At 39.4% G+C, this 23,079-nt stretch overlaps 1 protein-coding gene across 4 annotated transcripts in view; it reads left to right on the top strand.

Moving 5' to 3' along the window:
- The first annotated feature begins 4,916 nt into the window (after positions 1–4,916).
- flna (filamin A, alpha (actin binding protein 280)) overlaps positions 4,917–23,079 on the top strand; it is a 29,643-nt gene continuing 11,480 nt past the window's right edge. For 3 of the 4 annotated variants that reach the window (XM_053482954.1, XM_053482953.1, XM_053482951.1), the window contains exons 1-21: positions 4,917–5,207; positions 8,404–8,872; positions 16,567–16,818; positions 16,970–17,067; positions 17,772–17,919; positions 18,032–18,228; positions 18,333–18,495; positions 18,639–18,839; positions 19,518–19,655; positions 19,754–19,880; positions 20,000–20,136; positions 20,232–20,428; positions 20,512–20,625; positions 20,709–20,852; positions 20,967–21,090; positions 21,189–21,349; positions 21,672–21,762; positions 21,849–22,018; positions 22,170–22,287; positions 22,393–22,655; positions 22,739–23,057. In XM_053482954.1, the coding sequence (XP_053338929.1) occupies positions 8,497–8,872; positions 16,567–16,818; positions 16,970–17,067; positions 17,772–17,919; positions 18,032–18,228; positions 18,333–18,495; positions 18,639–18,839; positions 19,518–19,655; positions 19,754–19,880; positions 20,000–20,136; positions 20,232–20,428; positions 20,512–20,625; positions 20,709–20,852; positions 20,967–21,090; positions 21,189–21,349; positions 21,672–21,762; positions 21,849–22,018; positions 22,170–22,287; positions 22,393–22,655; positions 22,739–23,057 (3,538 nt within the window). In that variant the 5' untranslated portion in view covers positions 4,917–5,207; positions 8,404–8,496. The remainder of the gene's footprint in view (positions 5,208–8,403; positions 8,873–16,566; positions 16,819–16,969; positions 17,068–17,771; positions 17,920–18,031; positions 18,229–18,332; positions 18,496–18,638; positions 18,840–19,517; positions 19,656–19,753; positions 19,881–19,999; positions 20,137–20,231; positions 20,429–20,511; positions 20,626–20,708; positions 20,853–20,966; positions 21,091–21,188; positions 21,350–21,671; positions 21,763–21,848; positions 22,019–22,169; positions 22,288–22,392; positions 22,656–22,738; positions 23,058–23,079) is intronic. The other variant, XM_053482952.1, reaches the window with a different exon arrangement.

Below are 23,079 nucleotides of genomic sequence, written 5' to 3'. Positions count from 1 at the left end.
TGTTAAATAGAATGTGTTATTGAAATTTCAGATTTTTTCTGCTGTGTTACTTTGTTTTGTTGCAAAACTGTGGCTTCACCAAAGTTGGACCCTTGACTCATATTCGAGTTTCAACACTGTGGTCTGACAATGGCCAATAATGCTTTCTGTTCTGCCATCCAGTATTGGTGTTACTGTGGAAATATGTGTTATATCTGTCACCAGGGCTTCCTGTTAAAACATAGAACATCCCAATGCTGATGAGTCACATTCAGGACCTCTTCTAAACCACCTCATGTGTTTTTCTGATTGCCCTAAATCTGGCTAAAACTCCAAAGCTAGAAACTATGAGCATGAGTATGATAAAAAGAATTTGTTCTGTTTGTTATTTAGTCATTTGATATTGTAATACACTGTCTGTCCCAAAACAATGTTGTCCATGCTAAGATTTACTTCAACTGACTTGGACTACAGTGTGCAATCTTTTGACCACTTCATGTGTGAAAATTATTCCTCATGCTTTCATAACCAACCTTTCACAATTTGAGATCTGGAATATGTCCGTGCCATCAGGGAAGAAAAACATCCTTTGATTCAGTACATTGAGGTCATCAGCTGACTTAATTTTATTGCCACATAATGTTGCAGAGCCTAGACCTGACCAATTGAAGCAACCCCTGAGCCTTGTATAGTGGTAACTGTGCATGATGGGTACACCACTTTCCTTCTTACCCTGATGCTCAAATAACTCTGGAATTGGGTCAATTTGAACACATCAGAACACATGACCTTTTCCCATTGCTCCATGGTTTTCTTATGGCCAACACAATGGTTTAGTCCAAGTCCTGTCAGTTCCCATCACACTGCATATGTGGGAAAAATGCTCTTACTTTCACTAGTAAACAAAGCTATGATTTCTACTGTCAATTTATGATGCAACTTCACCTCCATTATCTCTATTGGTGATTTTTTCCAAACCACATTTCTTTAATGATTTGCTGGTTTACCACTATCCTTCCTGGCAACATTTTTTTGGCTAAACAGTGTTTATCAACTAGTGTATCCAACCCTAATTTCTTTAGTTTTGCATCAAATTAATAAGCTCAGGCAACTAACAAGTAACGTTATAACTTAAAGCTGCCGGGGTAGAAAAATGTTGAACAGCAACCAGCAACCACTTAGGCCAAAGTGTTGTGCAATACAGTTTAGTACTGTGTTGTTTTGTTTATATGGTTTCTGACGCGGAATGATTTCTTGAAGCAAAATCTAATTTTGTCCCCAGAGTTGTAGGAAATGGCTAAAAGTGGAATTATGTGTAGTTCTTTGTTATTTTCGATATAATTTTTTTAAATAGATTATGTCCTGAACTGAGCAGTGTTTGATGATTTAGGTATTCATTTTCTCCCAAAGATGGTCACGTATCAGTTTCAACAAGGTTTCCTGTATCATTTTTCCTCCCATAACAGTTCCCAACCAGGGATGCTAAAGCCTATTCTTTCCTATTTATTAATATCTCATTTTTATTTTTACTTTTCTATTTTTATGCTACATAAATACTATGTGTTTATATGGGCAGATTGGGAATGTTAGCAAAAATATCTACTCTAGTATGCAAATGCCCAAGACAGAGGATGTGTTTTTTTCCCTATTTTGATAAGTTAAGATAAAGATCTGCCATGTGAGGAAAGGCATATTTATCTGGTTACATAAAAGCAAGCTCTTTCTTGTTTATTTTTCCTCCTCCTTTTCACAGTTGTTTTTTTATCATTGTTTTTACTGGTCATAAACACACCTTAATATTTTATTAGTCTAAATAAGTACCCAGTAAAAATGGCATAATGTGTGTATTAATGAGCATAAAATAGAGCAAAGTTGTGAGAATACCTTGATTCCTATACATTTGCAACAATCCAGTCCCATTTGAAAAATACACTTTCTAAAATTAAAGCTGATTCAGTATGTGAATACAATACAGTGCGTAAAAATATTTTGAACAATTTCTATAATTTTTGACCCAACATAAACGAATGTTTACTCACACTGTTATATTTAATTTACCCTTAGAAAGCGTTTCAATAGATATTTTTTCCAGCTCAAACAAAAGCAAGCTTTTATACATAATGTACGCATTCTGAAAACTTTCTCTAAAGCCTCATTTTGACTGGAGTGCTCATCATGTATCATCGTATTCCCTCTTCTCTGTTAGAACAGCTGGCTCTGCTCTAATTTTATGGGCTCTCTGAAACTGCATCTGTGTTTTTAGCTGTGTATTTGGACTGACAGCTCGTTGCCACCTTGTCAGGCATTAGTTTGGCAGTGGTTGGTTCTGACCTCATTTGCTCTCTTTTTATTATTTTCCTCCTCCTTTGGTCTCTTCTAACAAATCAGAAATTGTGTCATACCTGTCTCATGTACAACCTGGCACAGACCTTGAGGAAAGAGAAATGTTGTAGTGACAATGCAAACTAAACCAGAGAACCGGCAAGAAGATGGAAAGATTACAGCTGACCTTTGACTGAAAATTAGCTTCTGACTTTTACATATTCAAACAAAAACTGAAAATAGCATGCATGGAAAAAAAATGAAAATAATAAACCTGAGTGCTAAGTGCTCTTAAAGAGCTCAGCACTGTTCCTTGTAAGTGAATGGTGTGTTTGTAGAGATTATATAAGAAAACCCCCTATGATAGCTCTGTCCAGCACACTATTTTAACTACAGCTGAACACATCTGTAAAACTGAACGATGAAACTCTCATGAAATACCATAAAAAATGTTTTCCAAATTTATGAGCTTATATATGTTCCAAGCTATTACTGCATAAAAATAACTGTTTTGGTTTTGTTGATATATGGATCAACAAAAAAAAATTAAAAGAAAATGACTACTTCTTTAAATATACTAAATGACTGTTAATATCTATTTGATAGCCTTATAGTTGACTGACACCCAAGACTCACCCCTGCCCATGGAGACCAAAGGCTAGCCTGTCTCGTCCAATCCAAAAGAAAAGCCAATGCAGCACAAATAGCCAAAAACAGTCAATACTGCGTGTGGTGCACACCCAGTGCACCACAGCCCACTGTCACAGGATCCTAGCAAGCAAAGACAATCAAGCCTGATCCACAGAAGCCCCATCCTGCACCTCACAGTGCCCTGTGGGGTCAGTGCTGGTCCAGTGCACAAGGGAGCCCAAAACCTAGCTAGTATTAATATAATAGTTTTAATGTTATGCCTAATCAATACATGTAGTACAAATCTTCAATAATATTAATTAGCCCTACAGTATGTTTAAAATGTTTCTTAGTGTCACCATGATAACATGAGCATGCATTCATCTGTCTTTATTACCTTTTGTATCTTTTGATCTGCAGTGTAACGCATTATCTACATCCACATCTTTTCTCCAAGCTTCTGTTCAAATTTTGGTTATGTTTGAAGCCTGGACACATGTACACATATATTAATAAAATCCCTTGCCTAAAAACTAAAACCCCTTGCCATGGTGATATTTTAATTTTCTAAAAGGAAAAAGATTACGGTTCCACTGGGTGGTTCTGTGAATCAGAAAGGACAATGTTGCAAGTATTTAAAGAAATGCTTGGCAATGGTATATTCTAGCTTGAGTTCTTCAAAATGAGTAAATATTACATTTCATTTCCTCCACAACTACTGCAGCAAATGGATAAATGTGAAATTTTGTATTATTCCAAGAAAAGGGTTGTGCCTAGCAATTCTTCAATCCTAACCATGTTTATAATATTAAATAGTGTATGACTCAACATGTTTTTATCAAATCTTTCTGTCATGGTGATTACATATTATAACTACAACTGGGGTGGGGGCTACTTTTGCTACTCTAGCTACTTCCAGAGTTTAGTGTAATCCATACAAGATGGACAAAGTCAGGGATCACAAAAGATTTTCACTTGAGCTTAGTGGTCAACTCCATCTCAGGAAAATACTTTAATAAACAAATTGTTACTTGCATGATTGCAAGGCTTTGTCGTGTTCAGGCGGTAAAAAAACAAAGTGAAACAAGGATTCAAAGATTGAATAGTCGATCCTTAGCAGGTTCTGTTTTAAAGCTATATCTGCTGAAGGCACTAGAGAGTGGTGGTGTTTACTGCTCTGGGTAATCCAGGTTGTGCAGCACACCTATCCTATTTAGAAAAAGTGATGTGAATGTCTATTAAAATATGGATTACATTTATACATTAGTAATGTTATAAGTGCAGCAGAATAATGTTTATTATTGATAATCATAAGAGAATTAAAGGATTAAGATGATCTAAAGTTATTTGCGATCAGGTTAATTATAGCATTTTAATTATGAATTATTTCACACTTTCATTCTCAGTTGCAAGTAGAAAAAAAATAAACATTCGCGCGCACACACACGCTGTTCTAACACAATGATCTAATCAGTGCTGCGAATTTCAGGACATATTTGGGTCATGTTTGGGGTCAGATAAATCTGTAAATATCCTACACTACTGATCCTGTCGACCTCAAACCAACTAGGCCGTAGATTAAAGTGAGTTACTCGAAAGCTGCGCACAGACATTTTTTGAAAGTCTATGAGACACGCTTAAAGCGAAGGAAGATGTAGTGCAGTCAATATAATAAAACAGCTGCAATAAACGAGTAAGAAAATGACATACTACTGGATCCTGTCAATTACGGAGAAGTCCTCCACCTGTGGTTACTAACCTGTGGTGGTGTACTGTACGGGAGTATGTGATTAAACTGGGATACAGCTGATTAGACTTTGGGAATGCTTTTACTCATGATAGCTCTTCGACCTGAGAGTGAACAGTACAGCGTGCGCACACACGCACACACGCGCGGAGCGGATACGGGCGCGCGCAACCAGGGTGACATCATACCTTTAAAATCCGAAGGCGCGGTCGCATCTTGCCGTATAACGTCAGCTCTTTTTCACTGAGTGCGTTTAGATAGAGAAGGGTTGTCCTCCTCCTTATCCTCCACCTCTTTGATACTTTACCAATTAAGGTCCTCGTGTTAGGAGAGGAGAAAAGGAGTTAGAAAAGAACGAGAGGCTGTCACTCGCGTTCTTTCTGGAGTTCACCGAGCTCGCGTTTTCCCTTGAGGGAGACTTCAGTCCGGCAGGGAGGGACACTGAGATAGTGCAGTTTTTTTCTCCGCGTAACGGCGTCAGGCATACAGAAGGTACCATCTTACGGCCGTTGGGAAAAAACGCGAACAAGTAAGTCAGAAAGTTTTCGTTTGTAGTGTACAGTTATAATGTTTTAAAAGCTGTTGCCTGAAACATTTACAATGCAAATGTAAATGCTTGCACTGATATTAACCTTTGCTTGTACGTTAGCCTATTATATTTCCCCCCAGTGAAATATGGCAAATATTACTGGTAAGATACAGAAGAGTGTTGCATGTGTCATAGGCTGATGCTCCGAGTACTTTGAGGAGCTTCTGAGATTTGTGTGCATCACATTAGTTACTGCTTTCTGAATTAGATATAAAACCAGAATTGGTCTCAGTATTGTGATTTCTGTCCGAGAATTTGTGATTTCGGTTTGTAATAGGATTTTATAAAATGCTTAACTGAAACCTTATGTTATGAGTTGCACATCCGCTGTACATAGTAGTTATTTACATCTGATCATTAAAAGGCATATAATCAAATGCGGGGCCCACATGAATATATAAGGCGTGTCTGAACAAGGCTGGATGATCGCCGCTGTAGATCTCGTGCTCTTCTTTACTCGGTTCTGTATACCCTCCCATTCCTTTAACACTCTCTCTCCTCATGCATATTTCCTGTGCTTTAGCTGATGCGTCGACAAACACAAACCCTGCGGCACTCTACAGGGGTTTAAACATGTCGTAACCCAATTAAGCTCTCCTCACCAAATAAGGGAAACTATGGAAAACGGCGGCCTGCTTTCTCGCCTGTACATTACTTTGTAACTTTGATGGTGGCGTGCGCCCCCCTCCGCTCACAGCGCAGTGTACACTGGGAAACTCACCTGAGCAGACCTATGATAAAGAGCACTAATCTTGATCTATTCCCTGGAAACTTGCTTGCTCATGTGGTCCTAGAGAACATGCGTTTAACACAGTTTAATATTTTAGGTGCCCTAATATCTTTTAAGATCTCGTTTAGTATGATGCCTAGCCTATATGTTTCTTAATTATATTTTTTTTGTAAAAAGAAATGTTTAAACATTTATTCTAAGATAACCTAGTGTGTTTAGGGTTTAACAAACTTGGTATAAACATATTTATTTTAGGACATATACATATGTATGTATAAATATGCATAATCTTCTGTATAGTCTGTTTCTTGCAATGAGACATCTTGCACATACTTTAAGTAAAGTGAAAAAACACTGATAATTTTCCAGTGGTGTAATCAGGGCTTTTCATTCGCCTGCCGACGATAGCGCGCTCTGCGGTTTACATCTTCGTTACTTTGTTGGTCAACCACAGGGCGCTTTCCAACAGTCATGGTGCGCATGCGCGAATGGTGCACGCTATGTGGCCAAGGTGCGTGCATGGCACTTCTGTTGCATGCATCCGGTTGGTTGTGTACACCGATTTAAAGTATCTTGCTTTTTTCTACGGTTATTTTAATCACCTGTGAATGAGACAGTAAGAATGTTTAAGTAGTTATTCATCCGATTTGCAGTTTCATATCGGAAGATTAAGTGTGTGAAAACTAAAGTAGGATCTATATGGCTATCAGTATAACATCTAAGGTATAACAAAATGTATATAGATTTTTTACATTAAAAAAATAAATAAATCGTTTTTACTTACTGTACGAAATTCTATACTTCATGTCGATACTATTAGGTCTAAGTCCTTTAGATGGCGCCATAGTACGAATTTAGTTTTGCATGATAAAGTAGGAGTACTTCAAAGCAGACCTTTGAGGTACCCTTTATGAATAAGGTTTAAAAGCATTTACATCAAACACAGGTAAAACTTTGTCTTGTGGTTATATATTTATTATATACCTAGTGAATTACTGAAATAGCTATGTGCTACAATTTATGTCATTTATTAATGCTAATATGCATATTTATTTACCTTCTTTTATTTTTGTTTGTTATTATGCGCGTCTGTGTGTATGTGGGTGTGTGTGAGAGAGAGGGGGGGAGGGAGAGAGACTAAAATAGGTAGATATTAACGTAGAGTAAAAGATGAGAGCAAGTCTGTTTAATGTTAAGATTTTTAGTGGTTGGGGGGGGGTCAAGGGGCATCAGTATTTAGACGGAAAGCATTCTTTAGATTCTCCTAGAGGAGAAAGTTTGTTTTTTTTTGGGGGGGGGGGGGGGCGGGGGCAATGAAGATTTTTTAAATACTTAACACCTGTATACTTAACATGGCCATGTTTACTCCGTTAATTTAGAAGCCTACTTTACTGACCACATTAACTGGAACAAATAGGATAAAACTGTAGAGGATTTTATATAGAGTCAGCCAAAAGTTGTGATCTATGCCCTTTTTCAAACCTTAAATTAAAATTTGGCAGCAATGTGTAGTATAATGGTTCCTCTAAAGATGTCAGTAGATGTCGCACCATTATTGATGCTATCATGTGATCGTCAGAAGAGAGGGTACATTTTCCATGTTAAAGTGACTCTCTCTCTCTATGAAACTCAACATCATTTGGAATTCCCCTATCGGTGGATTTGTATTGTATATTGTTTCTCTATTGGAAGTGTCTATATCTGCCCATATTACCCCTTACAGAGCACTCCCAAACCGCAAGAATTTTTAGGCTATACATTGTTTTAACAAAGCAGTTCGTGTCTGATTTATAGGGCATCATAAATATCTTCCTACTTGGAAACAAATACCCCAGAATCTGAGTTTCATTCTTTACCTAAAATCTTTTGTAATATATTATTTTGTGCTTTGACGTCATTTGCGTAGTTTTCAGAGACACGATATGATCAGAAAGTCTCATACGTCGAGTTCGTTAGATTTATGTTGAATTAAAACTACTGTGTATTATTCCGTCTTATGTGTATTGTCAGATTTGCCATATTTTACATTACCGAGTTCTGTGTAGAAGATGAGAACATTTTTGTTTAATGTTTGTTAATTGCAATCGTGTAAATAAATGAAGTCAGTTTGCCATTTAACTTACATAACAGTATTGGGACTTGGCCCGCCACAGTAAATCCTAAACACACCCTACACCCACACAGCATTCGCTTTAATCGTATAATCTCTTTAAACAACAGGATCACGACTTTCTAAATCCATGCACCGGTGTTCTTAGTTAAAATCAGCGCTCCAGTTCACTCAGTGATGTAAACAGATACAAAAATATAACAACAATAAAATCATAAGAAAGTTACATTTTACAATTAAAGCATTTTACTAAACACCCATTTCTTAAGTTTATTTTAACTTCTGTTCTCTTGCAGTTAAAAGAACTTAATACAAGAGCATAACGCTCTCCCCAAGACTCCACCCAAAAAAAGTGAGAACCGTATCGAGGCCGAGCGGAGTGCATAAGAATGAGTCAACACCCACGCCTGCACCAGTCGAGCGCTGCCTCAGCCTCATCCAACGCCTCTCTCGCACCGGACAAGGACGCCGACATGCCCGCCACGGAGAAGGATCTGGCCGAGGACGCGCCATGGAAGAAGATTCAGCAGAACACGTTCACCCGCTGGTGCAACGAGCATCTGAAGTGCGTGAACAAGCGCATCGCAAACCTGCAAACGGACCTGAGCGATGGTCTGCGCCTAATCGGGCTACTCGAGGTGCTCAGCCAGAAGAAGATGTTCCGCAAGTACAACCAACGGCCCACCTTCAGGCAGATGCAGCTGGAGAACGTGTCAGTGGCGCTGGAGTTTCTCGACAAGGAGAATATTAAACTCGTGTCCATAGGTATGCGCTTTTCCCTTTACACTGCTCTCTATTACAATATGTTTCCTTTCTGCCTTGACCGCTAACTTTCCAAAAGTTTTTTTTTTCCCCAACTGAATCCCGAAGTCGGAGAGTTTCCACAGCACAGCTTGACTGTTTAAAACTAGTGTTTTTGAATATGTTTACCTGTAAATATTTTTTGTATCGATGCACTTCCACAGTTAGGAATGAAAACATCTTCGGTGGCATATTGTTTAAGTATTTTTTTTAAATAACCGATGCTTAAAGCACCAAACAGTGTAGGCCACAGGATAACTGGAAAGTGGGTATTGTCGCTAAAGTTGGGCCTAGCTGGAATCTCCCACTATGTTTAGCAATAGCGTTTGATCCTCAAATCTTGAAACAGAAACACATTTTCTCTTTATTCCCTGCTTTTGGAAATAAGACTTCCAAATAAAGAAGAGTAAATCGTTTTGGCTTGAAGGTCCGCTTTCTCTATTATTGACCGGCAGTTTTTTTTTTTCACAACTAAACGCCGAAAGTCCACGCTGGGTTTAACAAACCGGATCTTGGCAAGTCTTAATGCGCAACAAAAAGGTTTGTGGACTCTAGTGAGCAGGGTGTGGAACGAAATTCTGTTAGCAAACGTGTTGGCATCATTACAAAGTGATCCGTACAGCTTCAGGGCAATTTTCATATATACAGAAAATGTTTAATCCAAGTAAAGCTGGGTCAACACAATTTGCTTTTGTGCATAATGTGGGTGTGTTATCGGTCAAGCCTTAAAGATCTACAATAAAAAACTATCAACCGTATATGGCCTAATTCAAGCCCCACCTTTACAGTCATTTTCAAAATATCATTTACCAAGTCCCCTCATCCTCCCTAATATCTTGGCAAGGGGAAGGATATTTTAAATAATCCCTCCGGTACACACCTCCAGACCAAATTGGTCAGTGTGTGCTGAAAGCATGCTGATAAACTCGTAGTTAGTTTTCCCAGTTATAAGGCAGTAAGTTTAGGATTTTTTTGCCTAAGGAACAATGCACATTTCCCTTTGCAAAACATGTTTAGCATGCAGTACTTAAATAAAACAAAAGACTTAATTTGGACTTGAATATGCAAAGAATTTAAAGGTACTGTGATGCAGTGTCCTTTGGAATTTGTCCTATGCTTCTCTGGAAATTAAGTGATGGGAGATTGACCAGTTGCTTTTTAAATCCACAACTCATGTTCACAAACACCATCCCACACTAAATATTACGATACCTTTCTCAATCCTGGTAAAGTTATTTTAACATTGTAGACTTTTTTGTTCTCACTTTATTTATCTCAACTGATTAACAAGGTTGAAATAGGTGTGTTTGAGCAGACTAAATATTAAATTACCCCAGAGCCAGGACTGAAATGCACTGTCCTATACCACCTCCTGGTCTACTTCTGTAGACACACTTTGTCATTGACCGAGCATTCTTGTATGATCAGTTCATGGCATGTTTGTGGTCTACGTGCTTCTTCTCGTTGAGAAAGGCGTCTGGAAGGATATGTCTCTGCAACACAGTATTTCTCAAAACCCCAGAAGGCGTGTATGTAACATGTTTATTGATGTGTTGCAAGCCAAGGGAGTCAGGGAGTACAAAGAATTAAAGCAGTAAAGCCTCAGGTGATGCAGTGCAACATTTTTTCCATCTGCTTGTACTTATCACAGTAAGAATTGCAATTGGGGATAGTTACTTTTAATTGGCTCAATACTGGCTTGATTCCACCAATATTGTCTTAAAATGCGAGATAAAGTCGTTTGGTTGTGTACTATTTGATATACCCTCTAAACATGTATTTAAATGTTTCCAGAACCTGAACTTTAATTATAAAAATAATTATTTTTGGGTTATTGCTCCAATAGAGTCCAAGTGTTTAGTTTCTTCCTATTTGTATTCTTTAAGGAAAACCTTGCTAATAAAGGCTTTGGAGATGTACAGAAAGAGGAGGTGGGTGTGTTTCTCCTGCCATGATTGGTTTAATTTGCAGTTGCTTTTATGGATTCACAATGGGTGGGAGGTCAGATACTAGAAGGGAGTAAAGACAGACATCTTGGGTGTGGTTCTGCGTGATGTGATGTTTTGATATTGTGTTGCTCAATCTTCATCCTCGAGTCCTAGTACATAAAAGTCAGGATAGGACTTGAGCCTGGTATGCCTAGCTCTAACCAGGAGTAGATGAAACAGCCAGTCTTAATAATTAAATTGATTGGTTAAGAGTTAAAGTTTAGAAGTTAATTTATTGTGAAGTTATTTTACTTCTAAATGTTAAAAATAACATACTAGCACATAATATAAAGAAGGGAAAATGGACAAGAAGAAAGGATCGACACTGTTGAACGCATTGTTCATGTGCGTTTTGAGTACCCAGATCTGATGCCTTGGATAAAGCTCCAGGCGTTACCTAAATGCCCAGAGGGCTAAATGTATTATAGTACATATACAGTTAAGTTTGAGTTATGGCTGAAATATTTGGTAATGTGACCATGACCAGGTTCAGGATCTGTTTTGGGCAAATCATGGTGTTAAAATATGCAAAAAAAAAAAAAAGCTGTTTTTGGCAAAAATGGAACTTATGAAAATGGACAGTGGTTTGCCTTTCTAGGACCAAGTTCTTTCCCCCAATTTATAGAGTTGTTGTAGTAGTAGTTATAATAATGATTATAATTGTAATAATTCTGTATGTAAAAAAAAAAAAATCAAGTGTTTTGACTTCTATTAAACCCATAGTGACCATTTTTTGCATTTGTTTGCCAAAATAGATCATAGATATGCTTGTGTTCGAATGATTTTCCGATCACTATTTATTATTTTTTTTCCTGTATGCGTACTATTCTGCTAAGGGTTGTTTCAAAGTCATGTGTACAAAATTGATTAATGATCCCTGTGCTCCTCCTATAATGCCTAATGCCTATTGGGTGCACCCTATGGAATCTCTTGGAGGCCCCTTGCTAATGCCAGGATTTCCTGCTCATTCACAATGGGGAACTAATGCAGTTGTGAAAAGGAAGGGTGGTATGAGTAAATTGGAGTAATGCAGCAAAATGGGACTGGTGTGTAGTGGTTATAAAGTGTTATCATGCGAATAATCACATGTTTCTATGCAAGTACATGGCACCCAGTACTAACCGCAAGGGGAAAACCTTGTAGCATGATCCCCAAGAAATTTCCTCTGTGCTCCAAAGATTGATTCTGAAACTGTAGACTGTTTTTGAAGTAGTCATTTTAATTCTTGGTACAGGAGAGATTTTGCACGAATATCTTCAACGGTGACTCAAATGCAGCAGTGGCAATTTTTAGGTAAAACTTTATTTAAAGGTTTTTTTTTAGGGACACTGTGATTCACCAAGACAGCAGCTGCATAAACCACATGAAGACCATGGCGTGCTTCTTGTTTTTTTGAAAAGCTCTACAAAGAATGTGGATCTTCAAATCTCACAGTTTCAGTTGAGATATGTGAGCACAGCAGGACAGGATATGAGGTGGCTTTAAGACTAACAAAAGGACACTTGATTGTGGTCTTCCTCTGTTCTGTTGGGATTTTTTTTTTTTTTTTTTTTTTTTTTTTAAGTGCTCCATCTCGGCAGATAAGATAATTTGCTCTGGCACTGCTTAAGATAGTGGTTTGGGATGGTATGCGTTTGCAAAGTCTCCAGACTGAGCCTGTTATTTTCCTTCTCTTTGTACAGTTGTTGGGGAGGGTTATGTGGAAGGTCAGTAAGGGAAAGGTACAAGTTAAGAATGGGGGGTGGGGGGGGGAGTTTGTTTTAAACTGAAGGTGTTTCTATTCAGACATTTTACCCATTAAGAAAAATAATTGTCAAATTTATATATACTTGCATATTGCTTTCATAAGAAATGTGGACTATTGCATCCATATGTACTTGAGATGCAGTGGGATGATTGGGGTACCCTTGGGTTTTATGGTATGTTGCCATGTCCTGGCTTGTAGGCACTAAAAATGCATCAGACTTTAAACGGCTAAAACTTAAAATCATACTTTGACACTATTGAACTTAAATGAACTGCTGAGTCAACACTTGGGTCATCTCTGGATTCTGTTAGCTGATGCTCAGGACTTTGTAAAACAAAAACATTGTAAACATAGTGCAAAACAACATAAAACACAGACTCTGAAATTCTGCAGGTAATGAAAATCGTGTCACGAGGTTGGATAAGTGTGTTTGTAGTAGAGAAAAAGAAATATGGTTGTGTGGATAGGGTGATGGAGCGTGGCATGGAAAAGTTAGCCACAGAAGAAGAGGAGCCAAATGACAATCTAGCTCTGTCAATATGGGGTTTTACAGAAGTCTGAACGCAGCAGTTTTCTCTGTTCAAGACTTTTTGCTCTCTGCTGTTCCCTTTCTTTTTCCCTCCTCCCTCTGTTCCCTCCCTCCTTGTAATCAGAAACCGCTGTGCAGAGAAATGGGTGGCCTGCCAGGATCAAGTTTGCTTCTGCCCTTTTAAGGCTAAAAAAACCGGGGGGAACATTTCCAAAAGAGAGGGGAGGGATGGAGGCAGGCTGATGAGAAGGGAGGGACATTTGGAAGCAGCAGAAATGAAAGAACAGGGAAGTTTGCTAACAAAGTACATGCTCTAAATAATATATGTTGCATGTGCTGTGTTTCAGAAAAGCTTTCCTAGATGTGGCAATAAAGTACCCATCAGTGTTGCTGAACCACTTTTTTTTTTTTTTCTTTTTTTTTTTTTTTAAATCAGAGCTGTTGCTAACAGTTCTTTTGAGGTTTTTGAGTCTTGGCCATCTGACGCATACTAACATGGCATTAAATGAGGGTGCACACAGGGGCTCCCTCAATCACCTGAGCTGGAGCCTGATGGGAACATGTACCCCTTAGGGTCTGAGTATTCTCTCGCTGACTCATTATATGTCGGCGTTTGTCCAGATTTCAGGTCAAGACTTGATAAGACCCACTGGAATGCATGCAATTTCCTACATGGAAACCATCCCCCTGCTGCCATGCTGCGGCTGTTACTTTCACTGTTTACATCTGAGTGATTTTTGAAAGTTCGTATAGACCTTTACGGGTTTTGCCATGTCCCTTTGTATAAGTGATTTTGGCCAATGAGTCATTCCTACAGGATTAGTAGGTTTTGTATGGGGGGTGTAGTCTCATGGTGCGTCAGAGGTCTGCATGTGGGGTCAGAGTTTAGTTCTGATGTCAGGCACTGTTTATTAAGCCCAGTGGGAGGGTGAGTCATGGGAATGTGTGGTCTGGAATATCTGTGCTCATATCCAAAACTGATAACTTTGCCTTCCGAAATAACTTGTTTATATGCCCCAGCTATTTAACATAACATTCACAAATATCTCCCTGGGTTGTCTGTCTGTCCATCCGTTCTTCCATGTACCCAACTTGTTTTCTTGGCAAGAAGATGCCTAGTTTGGGAAAGTCATGTCTAGCCCTGATCATGTCCAAAAAAGGCATGAGTGTAGTGGAGAGGTTGATTCAGATTCCTGTCATGTTTTATATGTTTGCTAGTCCATGGTGTGTCACTAGTCCTCCACCACTCATAGTGCTTCCCAGTATTCTTCAAAAGAATGTGTAATTGGTTAGTGTGAACGAATTTAATATATAGGGCTTTTATGTGTACCTTATTAATCTTTGCCAAGATCAGTGGTTCCAAAACTAATGTCAAGACCATGCCTATTTTTCCCCCCATTAAAATTGGGGTTGTCTGTTACTTCGATGTATAAGGAGAAATATGGCCCAAGCTGGTTTGATTAGTAGTGGCATTGCGGGTAGCAGTTTTTTCATTACAAATCTGATCTTTGGTTTTGAATGTTCTCTATAAGTCTGCCTAGATTTTCATCAGGTCCTTGTTTCCTATCACAAATTTGATCGTAGGTAAATTAACTCCAAAAATAAATGGATTATTAATACATGGTAATGTGCTGTAATCTCAGTGATTTTTATAGAGTAGCTTGATTCCATTTCTTGATGTGCTTTTACATGAGCAATAACTGCTGGGTGTGGGGGTGGCCACACCCTCTTTACTCAACAGCTCATCGTATAAGTGTCTCTGATCAAGTGTCTCTCAGACAAGTTCTAACCTGTTTAACACAATTCTTTCTCGCTTTCTCTCTCCACATGTGCACGCACACAGTTTGCCTGACTGTGTATAACTGTCCCTAACGCACAGTGACATGAGTTGTCAGTGTCAGTCATAGGAGCCTGACTGACGTGTATGATGTGCTGCTGTCCACATTTCTGCTTCCTAAGTGCAATGTCCTGCCTTTTTTTTTTTTTCTCCTTTTTTTTTTTTTTTTTTTTACCACTAGCCCCTGGGACCCTGAGCATAATGGAGCTATGGAGCTTCTTTTTTGGGACCCTACATTGTTTTTTCACCCATGGAAAGAAATTGGATCTGAGATTCTCCAATAGTCTAGTTTAATATGCCAGAAACCAACCTGAATTCCAGCAAACTTCTCAAGTTATTGTGGTTTTTAGACCACACTCTGGAGAAGAGAAATAATTGCGAATGTATTGTTTAACATGGCAATGGGACTGTTGGATAAGTAATGTAAGGGTCATGAGCTGGATGAAATGCAATGAGATATTAAAATATATAGTGCATTTAGATTTCTATTTTGAGCTGTTTTGTCTGTGTTTTTCCTATGTGCTAATGGGTTGAGGCTGCTCTTGGCTCAGCTTGGTTACAATACTGTTGGCTGTGTCTGGAGTGAAACAGCATTTACTGATTAAAGGCAGCTTCAGAATGTGGCTCTTCAGAGCCCTCCACTAGGGCACACATGCATGTGCTTGCATGGAGCTGCAGGACTAATGTATTGTCCACTCTGCTGGAATTTCACGATGATGAATTGGTCAGAGTCACAGTTATTCTGTTTCAGATGGAGATGACTGATTAAGGTGTTAAGGGTATTATCTATAGATGTTTAAGGGGTCTTAAGCCAGCATGCTTCATTTGAAACATGACCTTCACCTAATCAAATAGTATTTAAATCTGGCAATCACTTATGCTATCTAAATAAGCTTGGTCTATACATATCTTTTAGAAGTCGATAAGAGTTTTTTGCTTGTGATGTTTTATTACTTTTTGAACCCCGGGAACATTGTTACTGTTTGATTGGGCGTGTGCTTAATCTGCTTCAAAGAAATAGAGAAGTGTGAGTGCTAAGCATGACTAATGGGTGTTATGGCCAGACTTTGCTGGGTTTAGATCTTTGTGTATTTATTTTAAAACTGGGTGGAGAAGGGTAACAAGTTTTGCTTCTCTGTTGATATGTTTGCTGACCTTGCTGGTGGCCAAAGTTGCAATTCCTTGGCTGTTAGTCTTCAACAAGGTCTTTTATAGAGATAAGAATTTTTTTTTCCTTAAAACAATCTCCGGGTAGTGTCATGCCAAGAATCTGCATCTCTTATTGCATAGCCTTTTGCCTTCCATTAAGGAATGATGAGCAGGTGGCTCAGATGTCCTTTCTTTAAAGGTTTTTGAAATAACTGGTTCAGTCGTTGTTACACTACATACTATATAATTAAACAAAAATAATCAGTGGATAAGGACATGAGAGTTCTGTAGCTGCAGAAGGGCAAGTTCTAGGCTAACATGCTTATTCTTGCATTTATTACTTTAAAGCCTTTTTCTTGGTTGGTTTTAAGCAATTGCTTCTTTCTTTCCTGCATGTGCCCCAACCAGACAGTAAAGCCATTGTGGATGGAAACCTGAAGCTCATCCTAGGGTTGATATGGACCCTCATTCTGCACTACTCCATCTCCATGCCCATGTGGGACGAGGAAGAGGACACGGATGATGCCAAGCAGAAAACGCCTAAGCAGAGACTCCTGGGCTGGATCCAGAACAAGTTGCCTGAGCTGCCAATAACCAACTTCAGCCGTGACTGGCAGTCAGGCAAAGCTCTGGGAGCATTGGTGGACAGTTGTGCCCCAGGTAAGTTTGGAAGAATTAAAAACTTGGTCTTGATTTAGACACCACAGTTAACTAATGGTGGATGTTTAAATTTTTTAGATGCTAAGATAAAATTACTCTATAATAGAGTAAGTATATATGGATTAAAAAAAAAATGTTGGTAACTCTTCAGGTCTGTGTCCGGACTGGGACTCCTGGGATCAAACAAAGCCTGTGGACAATGCACGTGAGGCAATGCAGCAAGCTGACGAATGGCTCGGTGTTCCTCAGGTGACTAATTTCTCCATTGTCTGAGAGAAATCATCTTTAATACCAGGACTTAAATGAATTACTGAATTAATCTTATAATTTTTAAGCAAAATGTAGTAAATATCTACTTTAAATCTTCTCTTCACACAATGCATGGATACTTTTTATAGGTACATTCCATACAGAGGAAAAAAGTATGAAAACTTGGTCATCGGATAATACATTTTTTTGAGTTATGAAGTTTAGGCTAACATCACTGGGTTGGGAGACTAATGTTAGTTTCTGATTAAAAAAAAAAAAAAAAAAAATTAGTTATCGTATAAATATATAATTTGAACGCTGTCTTCAACGGTCTAAATGCAGTTCCTGGTTTGAGGTTGGGTAAACGGATTTTTGCTACTACAGATATGAAACTGTCGAATAACATTTTGAAATGGGCCGGGTTTTTTTTTTTTTTTGGTTGTTTTTTTTTAAACCACGTCTCGTGTATTGCGTGCCATCAGTTACAATCGTGGCTGGTAGCTTCCTGTTGTCGCGTGCCTTGTTCCTGCCAACTAATGCCACAGACTGTCATGTGGTCTCTAAGGTGCCTGTTTCCAAGGTGACAGTCTCTGTTATGACTAATTCTATAGATGGTTTTGTTTAAGTTTGTTTGGTTGTTTCCACCCAAGGCCCCTCCGCCCCCAGTATTGAATCATCTACTTTCTCTTATTTCTCTAAATCAGGTCATCACTCCGGAGGAAATTGTTGATCCCAATGTGGATGAACACTCAGTTATGACATACCTGTCACAGTTCCCTAAGGCGAAGCTGAAGCCTGGTGCCCCACTGCGCCCCAAACTCAACCCCAAAAAGGCTCGTGCCTATGGCCCAGGTATTCTATTATTTGTCAAATGTCATTTTCTCAGTATAAAACTCAGTTAAAACAACTGAGTCATTCAGAAGAGATCCAAAGGTGCTGCATCTAAATCTTTTTCTTTGTCTAGGCATTGAGCCCACTGGTAATGTGGTGATGAAAAAGGCTCTGTTCACCGTTGAGACGATCAGCGCAGGCCAAGGAGAAGTGCTGGTTTATGTAGAAGATCCAGCAGGTCATCGTGAGGAAGCTAAAGTCACTCCCAACAATGACAAGAATCGCACTTACTCGGTGGTCTATGTTCCTAAAGTTACCGGGCTGCATAAGGTAATTGGGTCCGATCTGAATATAATCATAATGCAGTTACTACCTAGTACCCACTTATTATGGAATGATCTCCATCTCTTACAGTCTTAACCTTTGTCTTGTAGGTAACAGTGCTGTTTGCTGGCTTGCATATTTTAAAGAGCCCATTTGAGGTGGAGGTAGGGATGGCTCAGGGTGACTCCAGTAAGGTTACTGCCCAGGGGCCAGGGCTTGAGGCTGTGGGCAACATTGCCAACAAAACCACCTACTTTGATGTATACACTGCTGGTAATTACATAAGTTAATTTGCCACTTGTGGTAATTTGTCATATTTGGGTTAAAGGGTACTGAAATGTCAGTTTGGGTTTGTTGCATTACAGAATTTAAAGAAATTCTCACACAAGATTAAATTATTGCACATTCATGTATAGGTGCTGGAATGGGAGAAGTTGAGGTGGTCATTCTTGACCCTAGTGGCAAGAAGGACACAGTGGAGTGCCAAATTGAGGACAAAGGCAACAGCAGCTACCGGTGCACCTACAAACCCACCCAGGAGGGCCAGCACACAATTTACATAACATTTGCTGGGGGGCAGATCTCAAAGAGCCCCTACACGGTCAATGTTGGTGAAGGTAAGGACCCAGTAAGGAAAATGTAGAAGGCAAGTGGGCTGTAGGGGAGATTAAGTGTTCTAGAAAATGTTTGTCCCTTACTGCCCATATTCTGTTTTTTTGTATTGTTTTCCCCCCCTCTTTCTTGTATTTCCCTAGCTGTTTTCTTCCCTGGTGAATTCTGTCTTCCTTCTGAAGGTCAACTGTGATCGGTTGCTGGTCTTCTTTATTTTCTTCTTTATTTTCTTCCCTTTTTCTCGGGGATCAGCCTGTTGACCTCTGACGTGCTTTCCTGTCACCTTGGATCTGTTGGGTACTTTTCATTCTGTTGACCTGCTGCATGTTTTCATGTTACCCACTTGTACTGTTTCCTTTGATGACAAACATTCACATTTGTTATAGCTGTCTGGAAATGATGAGCTATCTCAGTGACTCACACTTTGAGCAGTTATTTTTACAGAATATTTAAAAAATGTTATCACTCATTACAATAAAACTCCCATTTCCTCTACTAATGTCATGTTGCTTTTTTAGCCACAAGTAAGCATGCTTGATACATGCTCTGGTACTTGCAGTGCCTTATCACCACCATGCCTGGAGTTTCCTGACAATTTCTGATAGCCCAACCATTCATAGCAGTAAACTGGTGCATGCTTGAAGTGTGATACTTTCTTCACTTTGTTTCGTGTCTTTTTGCAGCATGTAACCCCAGTCTTTGCAAAGCCAAAGGCCGTGGTTTGCAACCTAAAGGCCTACGGATTAAGGAGACAGCAGAGTTTAAGGTCTACACCAAAGGAGCTGGCACTGGAGATTTGAAGGTCACAATCAAAGGGCCAAGTGAGTGAAGCACATTATCTGAGCAGCGACCATGCCTAATCATGTTCTTGTTTATATCAGATTTTTTTATTTTTTTAAATGCATGTCTTGTATTACAGAGGGTCTGGAGGAGCCTTGTAAGAAGAAGGATTTGGGAGATGGTGTCTATAGCTTTGACTATTACCCTACCACACCTGGAAATTACATCATTACTATTACCTGGGGCGGCCAGCATATTCCTCGAAGGTTAGAATATTTGATTATTTAAAATATTGTTTCTATTCCAAATTTCAAGATGGCATAAAATATTCTAAACCTTGTCTTTCCTTGTTTTCCCTTTCTGTCACTGTTTTCTCCTTTTTTAGCCCATTTGAGGTTAAAATAAGTAGTGAGGCTGGGCCACAGCAGGTCCGGGCATGGGGACCAGGCCTGGAAGGTGGTGTTGTTGGCAAGTCTGCTGACTTTGTGGTGGAGGCAGTTGGAGATGATGTTGGCACATTGGGTGAGTTTCACTAGCACATTGTATTTCAGATTTTTTTTAGGACATTAGTTGTATGCGTGTTGGTTGCATGCATATATTGTTGACTTCCTGTTTAGGTTTTTCTGTGGAGGGCCCATCCCCAGCTAAGATTGAGTGTGATGATAAGGGTGATGGTTCATGCGATGTGCGCTATTGGCCCACTGAGCCAGGCGAGTATGCGGTGCATGTGCTCTGTAAAAATGAGGACATCCAACACAGCCCCTTCATGGCTGAGATTACATCAGCACCAGACAAAGACTTTTACCCTGACAAGGTATAGAGATGTATTCTGTGTTTGCTAGCCAAAATTATTCCTGGAGGGCATTGCATTCACTATATTGTTTATATATATTTCAGGTGAAGGCCTATGGCCCAGGACTTCAGAGCAGTGGTCTGGCTGTTGGGAAGCCAGCAGAGTTTACCGTGGATGCCAAACTAGGGGGCAAAGCACCTCTAAAGATCCAGGCCCAAGTATGTATTGGAATTATTTTGTCATGTACGAACACAATTGAAACTAGAAGAAAAATAATGATTGCTTTTTTGTTAAATCTCAGGATCGAGATGGAAACCCAGTCGATGTGCAGGTTAAGGATAATGGTAATGGAACATACAGCTGCAGCTACACCCCTCGCAAGCCTATTAAACACACAGTCACAGTATCCTGGGGTGGAGTCAATATCCCGGAAAGCCCATTCAGGGTCAGTCAATGTGGAATTGTGAAAAGACATTTAACAAGTTTGTAGGTTTGCAAGTTTGTTGGATGTTGTTGGATTTTAATTTTTATTATTATTATTATTATTTTTAACCTGTAGATGAATATTGGAGCTGGATGCCATCCTAATAAGGTGAAAGTATCTGGACCTGGCGTGGCCAAGACTGGTCTGAAGGCATTTGAACCAACCTATTTCACTGTGGACTGTGCAGAGGCTGGCCAGGGTATGGCCATAATACTTTTAACACATGACTTTTGGTTAATCAAATCCATCCCCCTTGTTTCAGTAACATCTAAGCTGCAAGAATTTATGTCTCTGTAGGTGACATCAGCATTGGAATTAAGTGTGCTCCTGGTGTTGTTGGACCAGCTGAGTCTGACATCGACTTTGACATCATCAGAAATGACAATGACACCTTTACAGTTAAATACACACCCCCAGGAGCTGGCAGCTATACTCTCATGGTGTTGTTTGCTGATCAGGTAACGTAGGGACACACACACACTGTGATTTAAACATACATTTTGTATTTAAATGTATTTATGTAGGCTAGCATCAAATAACTGGACAAAAAATCTCTCCTGTTTCAGAATGTTTGCTAATATTTATCAACACAAAATGATGAAACATTATCTAAATTATAGACAAATTCTACCTAAAATAGTGAAGATGCATATATTACCTAGAATAAATTGCAGCCTTATGTGGTTGAATAATCGCACAGGTTCATACTGTGATTGGGCAACTCTAATATAAGTTAGTTTTCCTTGTCTCTGATTTTTCTTTCTTTCTTTTTTTTCACAGCCTATTCCAATGTCACCAGTCAGAATTAAAGTGGATCCCTCTCACGATGCCAGCAAAGTCAAAGCAGAGGGCCCTGGTCTTAACCGCTCAGGTGACAGAAACAAAACATATTGGGTAGTGTTTAAAACATTAGAAACTTAAGTTTAAAAATAACCTCAAATCTTTTATCCTCCTTAGGTGTGGAACTGAACAAACCCACTCATTTCACTGTGAATACTAAGGGTGCAGGCAAAGCCAAGCTGGATGCTCAGTTTACTGGCCCCAACAAGGGTGAGGCAGTGCGGGACTTTGATATCATCAACAACCATGACAACACGTATACCGTCAAGTACACTCCAGTGCAACAGGTAAGGGAATGATTTGTGGTTAAAAATACTTTGAAATTGTTTTTTAATCAATAGCAGGTGCTTTGTAAAAAAAAAACCAAAAAAACACAAATATCACAAAGAATTGTTTTAATGAGGACCAAGATATTTCTTTTTTTATTTTTCTGTTTAGGGTAATTTGGGTGTGAATGTGACTTATGGTGGTGATCCCATTCCCAAAACTCCATTTGCTGTGCCTATAGCGCCTTCCCTTGACCTGAGCAAGATTAATGTTGCAGGCCTTGGAGACAGTATGTTATCAGAAAATGATTTCCTTTGACCTTTTAAAGATTTTTCTAAAAGTGGTTATTTTCTAGTGCTTTTCTGAGATTTTTTTTTTCCCACGCTCACCTCAGAGATAACTGTTGGAAAAGACCAGGACATTACAGTTAAATCGAAGGGCGCAGGTGGTCAAGGTAAGGTTGCTGCAAAGGTGACTGGACCTAGTGGAAAAGCAGTTCCCTGTAAAGTGGAACCAGGGTTGAGCCCAGAAACCAGCCAAGTTCGGTTCATCCCCAGAGACAAGGGACCATATGAGGTGGAGCTTACTTATGATGGTGCTCCCATCCCAGGAAGTCCCTTCCCCGTGGAGGCTGTAGCTCCCACTGACCCATCTAAGGTGAGATAGTGTTGCATTTTAGATAAATGCATACCCTGAATGTTGCTCCTGGGTTACTGACTCTTTAAGGCTTCTGTTTGCAGGTCCGTTGCTCTGGTCCAGGTTTGGAGCGAGCTAAGGTTGGCGAAACCGGCCAGTTTGTGGTTGACTGCACCAATGCTGGCCCTGCTGAATTAACCATAGAGATCATCTCTGATAATGGAACTGAAGCAGAGGTGCACATTCAGGATAATGGAGACGGAACTTATACTATTACCTACATTCCCCTGTATCCTGGAGCATACACACTTACCATCCGCTATGGTGGCCAGGATGTGCCTAACTTCCCATCAAGACTAAATGTGGAGCCAGCTGTTGAAACCAGTGGTGTAAAAGTCTTTGGACCTGGAGTGGAGGGCAAAGGTATAAATTTGGTTAAACTGTG

The sequence above is a fragment of the Clarias gariepinus genome, chromosome 22, assembly GCF_024256425.1.
Source record: "Clarias gariepinus isolate MV-2021 ecotype Netherlands chromosome 22, CGAR_prim_01v2, whole genome shotgun sequence".
NCBI lineage: Eukaryota > Metazoa > Chordata > Actinopteri > Siluriformes > Clariidae > Clarias > Clarias gariepinus.
The sequence above is the reverse complement of the archived record's forward strand: the minus strand, read 5'-3'. Positions and strand labels throughout refer to the sequence as shown.